The 12,817-nt window shown below is 35.9% G+C and overlaps 1 protein-coding gene across 6 annotated transcripts in view; it reads left to right on the top strand.

The window, feature by feature from the left end:
* MELK (maternal embryonic leucine zipper kinase) overlaps nucleotides 1-12,817 on the top strand; it is a 207,344-nt gene that overhangs the window by 171,437 nt on the left and 23,090 nt on the right. For all 6 annotated transcript variants that reach the window (XM_077147691.1, XM_077147695.1, XM_077147694.1 and 3 more), the window contains 2 exons: nucleotides 7,058-7,189; nucleotides 10,853-10,975. In XM_077147691.1, the coding sequence (XP_077003806.1) occupies nucleotides 7,058-7,189; nucleotides 10,853-10,975 (255 nt within the window). The remainder of the gene's footprint in view (nucleotides 1-7,057; nucleotides 7,190-10,852; nucleotides 10,976-12,817) is intronic.

The raw sequence follows: 12,817 nt of genomic DNA, 5'->3' as shown, positions 1-12,817 counted from the left end.
GGCAGGCGGTCCCCTCAAGCCGCGGCGGCTGGCGGCCCCACCACACGCGGCCCCCTGGACCAACTGAGAATTGGATCGGAAATCCCCAGGCCGCGGAGAACGGTGACCAGGGGGGGTCCCTTGCAAACACGTGACGCCCCGGTCCAGCTGGGAACAGTGCACTCTCCCGGGCCGTGGCGGCTGGCGCCCTACCGCCACGCTTGGCGCCCCGGGCCGACTAGGAAATTTGGACAGGCGCTCTCACGGGCTGCGGTGGCCGGCGACCCTCCCCGTGTTCGGACCCCCGGGCTGGCTGGCACTCTTCCAAGCCGCTTCGGCTGGCGAACCTCCCCCACGGTGAGAGTTTTCCAAAGTTAAAGGACCCACAGCAACTTTTACTGGTGGGACCCGCAGACAAACGTGTGCCACGAGCGCCACCTACTGGCCAGGATAAGAAAAACAGAACCCAGAGATTTCTCAGAAAAATCTTTAAACCTGTTGGGTCCAACACCCAGGAAAATCTGACTAAATGCCCAGATGCCAGCAGAAGATAACGGATCACGTTCAGAAGATTGAAAATATGGCCCAGTCAAAGGAACAAACCAATAGTTCAAATGAGATACAGGAGCTGAGACAACTAATGCTGAATATACGAACAGAAATGGAAAACCTCTTCAAAAACGAAATCGATAAATTGAGGGAGGACATGAAGAAGACATGGGCTGAACAAAAAGAAGAAATAGAAAAACTGAAAAAACAAATCACAGAACTTATGGAAGTGAAGGATAAAGTAGAAAAGATGGAAAAAACAATGGATACCTACAATGATAGATTTAAAGAGACAGAAGATAGAATTAGTGATTTGGAGGATGGAACATCTGAATTCCAAAAAGAAACAGAAAATATCGGGAAAAGAATGGAAAAATTTGAAGAGGGTATCAGGGACCTCAAGGACAATATGAACCGCACAAATATAAGTGTTGTGGGTGTCCCAGAAGGAGAAGAGAAGGGAAAAGGAGGAGAAAAACTAATGGAAGAAATTATCACTGAAAATTTCCCAACTCTTATGAAAGACCTAAAATTACAGATCCAAGAAGTGCAGCGCACCCCAAAGAGATTAGACCCAAATAGGCGTTCTCCAAGACACTTACTAGTTAGAATGTCAGAGGTCAAAGAGAAAGAGAGGATCTTGAAAGCAGCGAGAAAAACAATCCATCACATACAAGGGAAACCCAATAAGACTATGTGTAGATTTCTCAGCAGAAACCATGGAGGCTAGAAGACAGTGGGATGATATATTTAAATTACTAAAAGAGAAAAACTGCCAACCAAGACTCCTATATCCAGCAAAATTGTCCTTCAAAAATGAGGGAGAAATTAAAACATTCTCAGACAAAAAGTCACTGAGAGAATTTGTGACCAAGAGACCAGCTCTGCAAGAAATACTAAAGGGAGCACTAGAGTCAGATACGAAAAGATAGAAGAGAGAGGTATGGAGAAGAGTGTAGAAAGAAGGAAAGTCAGATATGATATATATAATACAAAAGGCAAAATGGTAGAGGAAAATATTATCCAAACAGTAGCAACACTAAACGTCAATGGACTGAATTCCCCAATCAAAAGACATAGATTGGCAGAATGGATTAAAAAACAGGATCCTTCTATATGCTGTCTACAGGAAACACATCTTAGATCCAAAGGTAAACATAGGTTGAAAGTGAAAGGTTGGGAAAAGATATTTCATGCAAATAACAACCAGAAAAGAGCAGGAGTGGCTACACTAATATCCAACAAATTAGACTTCAAATGTAAAGCAGTTAAAAGAGACAAAGAAGGACACTATCTACTAATAAAAGGAACAATTAAACAAGAAGATATAACAATCACAAATATTTACGCACCGAACCAGAAGGCCCCAAAATGCGTGAGGAATACACTGCAAACACTGAAAAGGGAAATAGACACATATACCATAATAGTTGGAGACTTCAATTCCCCACTCTCATCAATGGACAGAACATCTAGACAGAGGATCAATAAAGAAATAGAGAATCTGAATATTACTATAAAGGAGCTAGACTTAACAGACATTTATAGGACATTACATCCCACAACAGCAGGATACACCTTTTTCTCAAGTGCTCATGGATCATTCTCAAAGATAGACCATATGCTGGGTCACAAAGCAAGTCTTAACAAATTTAAAAAGATTGAAATCATACACAACACTTTCTCGGATCATAAAGGAATGAAGTAGGAAATCAATAATAGGTGGAGTGCCAGAAAATTCACAAATACGTGGAGGCTCAACAACACACTCTTAAACAACGAGTGGGTCAAGGAAGAAATTGCAAGAGAAATTAGTAAATGTCTTGAGGTGAATGAAAATGAAAACACAACATATCAAAACCTATGGGACGCAGCAAAGGCAGTGTTAAGAGGGAAATTTATTGCCCTAAATGCCTATATCAGAAAAGAAGAAAAGGCAAAAATTCAGGAATTAACTGTCCACTTGGAAGAACTGGAGAAAGAACAGCAAACTAACCCCAAAGCAAGCAAAAGGAAAGAAATAACAAAGATTAGAGCAGAAATAAATGAAATTGAAAACATGAAAACAATAGAGAAAATCAATAAGACCAGAAGTTGGTTCTATGAGAAAATCAATAAGATTGATGGGCCCTTAGCAAGATTGACAAAAAGAAGAAGAGAGGGGATGCAAATAAATAAGATCAGAAATAGAAGAGGAGACATAACTACTGACCTCACAGAAATAAAGGAGGTATTAACAGGATACTATGAACAACTTTACGCTAATAAATACAACAATTTAAATGAAATGGACAGGTTCCTGGAAAGACATGAACAACCAATTTTGACTCAAGAAGAAATAGATGACCTCAACAAACCAATCACAAGTAAAGAAATTGAATTAGTCATTCAAAAGCTTCCTAAAAAGAAAAGTCCAGGACCTGACCACTTCACATGTGAATTCTATCAAACATTCCAGAAAGAATTAGTACCAACTCTCCTCAAACTCTTCAAAAAAATCGAAGTGGAGGGAAAACTACCTAATTCATTCTATGAAGCCAACTTCACCCTCATACCAAAACCAGGCAAAGATATTACAAAAAAGAAAACTACAGGCCAATCTCTCTAATGAATATGGATGCAAAAATCCTCAATAAAATTCTAGCAAATCGTATCCAACAACACATTAAAAGAATTATACATCATGACCAAGTAGGATTCATCCCAGGTATGCAAGGATGGTTCAACATAAGAAAATCAATTAATGTAATACACCATATCAACAAATCAAAGCAGAAAAATCACATGATCATCTCAATTGATGCAGAGAAGGCATTTGACAAGATTCAACATCCTTTCCTGTTGAAAACACTTCAAAGGATAGGAATACAAGGGAACTTCCTTAAAATGATAGAGGGAATATATGAAAAACCCACAGCTAATATCATCCTCAATGGGGAAAAATTGAAAACTTTCCCCCTAAAATCAGGAACAAGACAAGGATGTCCACTATCACCACTATTATTCAACATTGTGTTGGAGGTTCTAGCCAGAGCAATTAGACAAGAAAAAGAAATACAAGGCATCAAAATTGGAAAGGAAGAAGTAAAACTACCACTGTTTGCAGATGATATGATACTATACGTCGAAAACCTGGAAAAATCCACAACAGAACTACTAGAGCTAATAAATGAGTACAGCAAAGTAGCAGGTTACAAGATCAACATTCAAATATCTGTAGCATTTCTATACACTAGTAATGAACAAGCTGAGGGGGAAATCAAGAAACGAATCCCATTTACAATTGCAACTAAAAGAATAAAATACCTAGGAATAAATTTAACTAAAGAGACAAAAACCTGTATAAAGAAAACTACAAAAAACTGCTAAAAGAAATCACAGAAGACCTAAATAGATGGAAGAGCATACCGTGTTCATGGATTGGAAGACTAAATATAGTTAAGATGTCAATCCTACCTAAATTGATTTACAGATTCAATGCAATACCAATCAAAATCCCAACAACTTATTTTTCAGAAATAGAAAAACCAATAAGCAAATTTATCTGGAAGGGCAGGGTGCCCTGAATTGCTAAAAGCATCTTGAGGAAAAAAAACGAAGCTGGAGGTCTGGCGCTGCCTGACTTTAAGGCATATTATGAAGCCACAGTGGTCAAAACAGCATGGTATTGGCATAAAGATAGATATATCGACCAATGGAATCGAATAGAGTGCTCAGATATAGACCCTCTCATCTATGGACATTTGATCTTTGATAAGGCAGTCAAGCCAAGTCACCTGGGATAGAACAGTCTCTTCAATAAATGGTGCCTAGAGAACTGGATATCCATATGCAAAAGAATGAAAGAAGACCCATATCTCACACCTTATACAAAAGTTAACTCAAAATGGATCAAAGATCTAAACATTAGGTCTAAGACCATAAAACAGTTAGAGGAAAATATAGGGAGATATCTTATGAAACTTACAATTGGAGGCAGTTTTATGGACCTTAAACCTAAAGCAAGAGCACTGAAGAAGGAAATAAATAAATGGGAGCTCCTCAAAATTAAACACTTTTGTGCATCAAAGAACTTCATCAAGAAAGTAGAAAGACAACCTACACAATGGGAGACAATATTTGGAAACGACATATCAGATAAAGGTCTAGTATCCAGAATCTATAAAGAGATTGTCCAACTCAACAACAAAAAGACAGCCAACCCAATTACAAAATGGGAAAAAGACTTGAACAGACACCTACCAGAAGAGGAAATACAAATGGCCAAAAGGCACATGAAGAGATGCTCAATGTCCCTGGCCATTAGAGAAATGCAAATCAAAACCACAATGAGATATCATCTCACACTCACCAGAATGGCCATTATCAACAAAACAGAAAATGACAAGTGCTGGAGAGGATGCGGAGAAAGAGGCACACTTATCCACTGTTGGTGGGAGTGTCCAATGGTGCAACAACTGTGGAAGGCAGTTTGGCGGTTCCTCAAAAAGCTGAATATAGAATTGCCATACGACCCAGCAATACCATTGCTGGGTATCTACTCAAAGGACTTAAGGGCAAAGACACAAACAGACATTTGCACACCAATGTTTATAGCAGCGTTATTTACAATTGCAAAGAGATGGAAACAGCCAAAATGTCCATCAACAGAAGAGTGGCTAAACAAACTGTGGTATATACGTACGATGGAATATTATGCAGCTTTAAGACAGGATAAACTTATGAAGCATGTAATAACATGGATGGACCTAGAGAACATTATGCTGAGTGAATCCAGCCAAAAACTAAAGGACAAATACCATATGCTCCCACTGATGTGAATGGACATTTGAGAATAAACTTGGAATATGTCGTTGGTAACAGAGTCCAGCAGGAGTTAGAAACAGGGTAAGATAATGGGTAATTGGAGCTGAAGGGATACAGACTGTGCAACAGGACTAGATACAAAAACTCAAAAATGGACAACACAATAATACCTAATTGTAAAGTAATCATTTTAAAACACTGAAGCTGCATCTGAGCTATAGGTTTTGTTTGTTTGTTTGTTTTTACTATTATTATTACTTTTATTTCTTTTCTCTATATTAACATTCTATATCTTTTTCTGTTGTGTTGCTAGTTCTTCTAAACCGATGCAAATGTACTAAGAAACGATGATCATGCAGCTATGTGATGATGTTAAGAATTACTGATTGCATATGTAGAATGGTATGATTTCTAAATGTTGGGTTAATTTCTTTTTTTCTGTTAATTAATAATAAAAAAAAAGAATGAGGATAGGTAAGGAAAAAAAAAGAATAAGGGTAAGACACAACCATTTATCAAACATGTAAGATCTCAAATATTTATTTTTTATGCTTCCACCCTTTGGAAATTACTGGAGGATATACTCCACCAAAACAAGGAGTGAACTAAGAAAGAGGAATACTTAGGATCTAAGAAACTGAGGCTGCATTGTAGGATAGAAAGAAAGGGAATTCCTAGATTGACAGTTGAGTAGCAAGCTGGGAAAGAAGCCAGCCCTGGGTGGAACAGGTCAAATGTCTTCAATAAAAGGGCTAAAGGAAATCAGGCAATGTGTTTGGACATATTGAGAGAAGATGAATAGTGTTGGAGAGTGTGAGGTTGAGTGTTAGAAGTATAATCACCTTTTTTTTCAATTTCAGGAAAAATTAAGTTAGAAATGGAGCTAATAAAAGGATAGTACCCTTTGTGCTTTTATTATTGGTTAATATTAGCTGCAGCCACTAATATTCAACCAGTATGGTTATATGGGTTTTTAAGATATTAGAACATATATATATATATATATATATTTTTTTTTTTTGGTTATTGGTAAATAGCCACTGCCCTGAGTACTTTCCCTGTGGTCCTGCTTTCTTTCTTAATCCCTCTAGACACTCCCCTTCCAGAAATTAATAGATATTTGCATGACAGGGTTTCCCTGGGACCCTGCTAAATTCTTGGTTTCTGTTCTGATTTGTTGGTATCAGAGTACCAGTTAAATATTTTGAATATGCTTAGTTGTGAATAATGTTTACATAATTTTAATAATATATATATGTAATATGATTTAGTAAACATTGTGATAAGATTATGGTATGGGGATGGAGGGAGAGTAGTAATTTACTCTACTTAGTAATTTAGTAAGAGCTTACTACTAGCTCTTAGTAGTAAGAGCTAATTTCTTATTTTGCTGAACTAGGAAATCTGTGATAGTACATGAAACTGAAAGAAATCTAGAGCTGCAGACGCAAGTAATTTAGAAATACAGAATTAAAAGCAGAAAAAATAATTAAAGGAGTTTAAAAGTGGTTGCTTCTGAGAAATAGAAATTGTGTGTGTATACGTTTGTGTGTATAAAGTATGGTACGGGGGTTGCTGTTTTTCAGTATATGCTTTGTAAAGCTGTTTGACTTGAAATTCTAATGTTTAGTACATTGAGAAAAATAAAAATTAATTTTAAAAAGAACGTTATTTAACAACCAACTGTAGTCTTCTAAACAGCTTGATTTTTCTTTCCCTGCAGTGGCAATATGACCATCTCACAGCTACCTATCTTCTGCTTCTAGCCAAGAAGGCTCGGGGAAAATCAGTTCGTTTAAGGGTTCCTTCTTTCTCCTGTGGACAAGTCAATGCTTCCCCATTCACAGACTTCAAGGTAAATGTTAGAGCCTTTATGTGAACACTTACTGTTCTTCCCAATTCATAAGTGCATATATTACTGGGAAAATTAACTTTTCTGGTGTCAAGGAGTTAGAGGCAAGGCATTTTAGGATTTAAACATTTTTTGATGAGGAAAATGGGAAATTCTGAACTAGAATTCTAAAAATTTGCATCTTAGCAGGTTGTTTAAAAAAGATCATTTTCCCCCCACCCCTGCTTTTTTTTTCCTTGCAAAAGTGATTCCTGATTGTTGTAGAAAAACTTTAAGCTACAGATAAGCTAAAAGGAAAATAGAACTTACCTATAAGCATACTACCTCTAGATCATATAATTAATATTTTACTATGTCTTTTCAGTCTTTTTTTAGTGGGCTCATTTATACCTTTTATGTACATGTAAGTGTTTTTAAAGGACATGGTATTATTATTGGACTATAGATAATTTTTTAAATTGTATGTGAGTACAGTATATAAATAGTACTTTATATTATATGACATGAAATACTTTAATGGTATTTTGATGGTGATTTATGTTAAGAGTTTACATTTTTGTTGTGAGCAGTAGCTATAGCTCATGCAACTTAGATTCCTCGTTTAGGAATTAGTTATAATGAAATGATTTTTCTGTATTTTGTCTTTTCAAATTTTCCTTTGTCATTGATATTTGAAGTGAAAAAGCTTTCCATATTTGGAAGCATCGCATCATTCATGATACTTGAGTTAGTCTCTGTCTTCTATGTGATACCTTGTATTTCCTGTGGCTTAAAATTCACCCTTCTAAATACTTTGCCAGATGGGTGTGGAACTTTGTAATATAATCTCCCTGATTAATTCAGGTTACAATCAAAACCATCTTAAATTAGTAAACTATAGGTTTTTCATATTCAGAGAGGTAGTTGGCCCTATTATTGGAATCTATAATAACCCAAATGACTCTGATTAAGGAGATTTTTTTTTTTAAGGTCTTAGCTGTATTAAAAAAAAGTTAAAAGGTCACCTCTTTTGAGATCTTTTGTTGAATCCTACCATCCTCCTTGCTCCCCAATTCCTTGAACACCTCCTTTAGATCTCTCTTTTTGGTACTTGTGAATCACATGCTGCAGGTATAATGGTATCTATGTCTCTGCCAGACCTAACCAGTTTCCATAGCCTCCCTCCTTACTTCCTAGGTAGTCTTTTTATTTTTCCCTTCCTAGGTAGTCTTTTGACCAAACTATTACTAAAAATGTTAGTAGAAGTGGCTATTGTGTAAAGAAATCTCCAAAGTGAGATAATCTCATTCCTGGGATAGTTTTCTGATCTGTTCTTTGAGAGTATTACTGGACAGGTGAATACCCCCGTCCTGTTGTCCATATTGCCAAATCCTTTGGCTCTCGGATTCACGGGACACTTTTGAACCTAGGAGGGCCCAAACCATGATTTTTGCTTCTAATCAAGATAATTCCAGATAATTACTACTTCAGCTAAATGTTTACATTTACAGGCCTCCTAAGAGAGGATTCTGAAATATTTTCCTGAAGCATTGGATTTTCTTATATCTGGATTGGGCTTCATCCCAGTTGCTCTGCTTCTATGGTTCACAAAGTATCCACATGGAAAAGACCCAGGAAGATTTTTTTTTTTTTTTTTTTTTTTTTTTTTTGCGTGGGCAGGCACCGGGAATTGAACCCAGGCCTCGGGCATGGTAGATGAAAATTCTGCCACTGAGCCACCGTGGCCCTCCTGAGTGAGATGTTTGTTCTTATCTTCATTCCACTACATGGATGATTTATGTAATAATTATTTGGCCATTATGTTATGAAATCAATTTTATATGAGATGACATTTTAATGACAAGAAAGAAAGTAGAAATCACATTTTGGGTTCTTTTCTGAACTTTTCTGAGCTATGCGAATCATTGAGACTTGAAGCAAGCCACATAGTCTCTTTATACCATTCTCCTCATTGATAGAATTGCCCTTTATCTCTGGATTGTTTTTAAGAAAGTAAGTAGTCATGGACTGTCAATCAATAGGAATTTTCAGTGAAACAATAATACAATCTAATTCAAGAGTCACAAAAGACTATATCATCATCAACGTCATTATCGTTTTCAGGCCCCATGCTAGGCTCTTGGGAAATAAATCTGAATAAATTTAACAGTCAAGTTTAGGCAAGACATGCATATAGATAAAACTACATCATAGTAGATGGTTGGTGCCAGATGAGTAGCTAGGGGTATGCTTTAGGAGCTTTAAGAGATGGCAGTGATCACCACAGATGATCCAAACTTGGCCTAGAGTTGAGGTCAGGAAAATGGAAAAGAAGCATCATGCATGTAGGGCAAAAAATTGGGATTAGCAAAAACTCTGGAGCCTAAATGTGCTTGATATAGTCCATTGACAGTGGCTTGACTTGTTTGATTAGAATGATGAGTTTAGCCCAAGAGTGAGAAAGTTGGAGAGAGTGAGTGAGTGAGCTATAAAGGTAGATGAGAGTAGATTATAGAGATCCTTGAAATGCCATGTCAGAGGTTTGGACTTGATGCCATTGGTAACGGGGAGCCATTGAAAATTTTTGAGCAAGAGCAAAACATGACTATGATTTTGAAAAATTCATCACATGGTATATAGAATTGTCCGATCAGGGATTGTTTGTGTGCTGTTAGTATCCACAATAGTAACGAAGACAGCGACCATTCCTACAACACCTTACATAGAGGGGCCTAGACTTAGCTTTAGTATCTTTTTCAACCTACCGTTCCACCCAACCACTTCTAATTAATGGTAATTGGCAAACATGGAAAACTGCCATCTCTGGTTTAAAGGGTGAAAAGGTTGATGACAGACCAAATTTTTGCTTTGAATAGTTCAAGTATGAGAGGATTTGGTTTTGAACTGAGACAATGGTAGTGGGATTTGGGAAGCAGAGGATGAAATGTGAGAAATCCAAGCAAAATCACCTAGCCAGGTTAATTAGATGTAGAGGAAAAGTGTGGGAGGGAAAAATAAAAAATCCGATTGCGTGCCACAATTGTAGAATTTAGTGTTTTTCTAGTATATCCTTTATTTATAAAGGAGAAAGAATGAGGGAAAATAAATTACTCTGATGAGTGTTAGCCTCAGATCCCTTGTTGGTTAGAGATCTTTTATGAGGGTAATTTATTCTTGGTAGAAATTTTTAACCATTTAGTATGTTCTTAGAATCAAGAAACCTGAATTTCAAAGTTGCCTCTCATCCACCTTCTACTTTGTCAGAGCCTCTTATATATAGAATCTTGATAAAGAGTTATTTGTCTGGCATAATGATGGCTTAATAATGATACTTTAAGTAAAATGCCACATAACATAAAAATATTCCAAGAAATGTTGTTTGAGAGTCAGAGATTCTCCTATTATTTATTTATTTTTGCATGGGCAGACACCAGGAATTGAACCCGGGTCTCTGGCATGGCAGGTGAGAACTCTGCCTGCTAAGCCACCATGGTCTGCCCTCTCCTATTAGTAATTTTAATTGAAATATTTTGACTTCCTATTTTTTCTACTGAATTGTAAGCTCCTTGAATATACTATCTCTTGTTTGTTTCTGCTTCCAGGGCCTTGCCCTGCTCTTAGATTGTAATATTTAAATAATTGAATAATGGTGCTATTGTCTTTAAGTTCTATGTTTTAATTGAACAGTCAAAGAATCGGAGTCTGGAAGATGTAAGAGTGTGTGGTGAAAATTATATGGTTGGATTAGGAGACTACGAATGGTGTGAAAATAATTCATCAACAGGTGTGGCTACCCCCCAAACATCCCAGGTTAGTTATTTTTATTACTTTTTAAAGAAAGATATATAATCTCAATTGTAAAAACATCTAGATTCTAACATGAAATCAAGTATGCACTTGTAAATTTAATGAATTCTTAAATTTTGAAAACATTGAAGAGAGATTATTGAAATAAGAGTGAAAAGGAAGTCAGTCATTTCCAGTTCAAGAAAACCAAGTTCCGTTTTAGAGCACTTTACTCTGCCATCCCCTTTTTTTAATGAGATATTGTTTACATGCAATTAGATTTTTCCTTTTTTAGTGTACAACTCTGTTTTGACACATGTATACATTCATATAACCACCACCAAAATCAAGATAAAGAACAACTCCATTGTTTCCCATTCTCCCCTCCCCAAATCCCTGATGCCCCTTTGTAGTCAGCCCCTCCTCCTTTCCCAACTATGCACAACTACTATTCTCTTTTCTTCTCTTTTGATGATCTTTGGATCCTTCTTGAAGTTTGTTGGTCTTTTTGGATCTGTGGATTAATGTTTTTCATCAAAGTTGGGAACTTTTCTGCCATTACTTCTTTAAATAGTCTTTCTGCTCCTTTCCTTCTGGAACTCCCATAACGTGTATATTGGTATACTTGATGATACCTCACAATTCTCTGAGCTACTTTTTCATTTTCCTTCATTCTTTTTTCTTTCTTTTCCTTAGACTAGATATCCACTGACCTATTTCCAAGGTTGTTGATTATTTCTTCTGCCTGTTCAAAATGCTGTTGAACACCTCTAGTGAATTTTTTGTTTCGGTTGTTGTGCTTCTCAACTCCAGACTTCCTCTTTGGTTCTTTTTAAGTAATTTCTGTTTCTTTATTGATATTCTCAGTTTGGTGAAATATTGTTTTCATGCTTTCCTTTAATTCTGTAGATATGATTTCTGCTAGTTTTTTGAACATATTTAAATCAACTGATTTAAAATCTTTATCTTCCAGGTCCAATATTTGGGCTTCCTCAGGGACAGTTTTTATTTACTGCTTTTTTTTCCTGTGTTTGGGCCATATTTTCTTCTTTATTTTTTGCATGTCTGTATCTCATAATTTTGTTGTTGTTGTTAAAAACTGGACATTTTGACTGTGTAATTGTGAAAATCTTGTTTCTGATGCTCCTTTAATCTATGGTATGGACAGATGAATAAAACATATGGATTAAAAATAAATAAATAATGGGGGGGACAAATGTTAAAATAAATTTAGTAGATTGAAATGCTAGTGATCAATAAAAGGGTAAGGGGTATAGAAAAAATAGGGGAAACAAAGGCTAAAATATATTGGGTAGATGGAAATATTAAAAGTCAATGAGAAGGAGGGATAAGGAGTATGGTATGTATGAGTTTTTTTCTTTTTTCCTTATATTTCTTTTTCTGAATTGATACAAATGTTCTAAGAAAAGATCATGGTGATGATATTGTAAATTTTTGATTATATACCAAGAATGGAATGATCATATAGTAAGAATGCTCGTGTTTATATGTTATGTTTAAAAAAAAATTTAATTAAAAAAAAAACCTGGACATTTAAATAATATAATGTAACAACTCTGGATGTCATATTCATTTTGTTCCCCAGGAATTTGTTGTTGCTGCTGTTGGTTTGTGCTTTTTTGATTACTTATGCATCTTTCCATTTATTGATTGGCCAATAATGTTTCCTGTTTTATGACATGATTTTTTCATGCTCTTTGCCGATTTTTTATTAGATTATTTCTTTTTGTATATCAAAGAAGTTCTAAATAAAATTTTTTTTAGGATTTTTGTTTTTTTACTAGTAAAATTGTATGTTTACAGAAAATCACACAGAAAGTACAGAGTTAGAGTTCTTGTATATGC

Source organism: Tamandua tetradactyla, chromosome 2 (genome assembly GCF_023851605.1).
Source record: "Tamandua tetradactyla isolate mTamTet1 chromosome 2, mTamTet1.pri, whole genome shotgun sequence".
NCBI lineage: Eukaryota > Metazoa > Chordata > Mammalia > Pilosa > Myrmecophagidae > Tamandua > Tamandua tetradactyla.
This window is presented reverse-complemented; position numbering and strand designations above follow the sequence as displayed.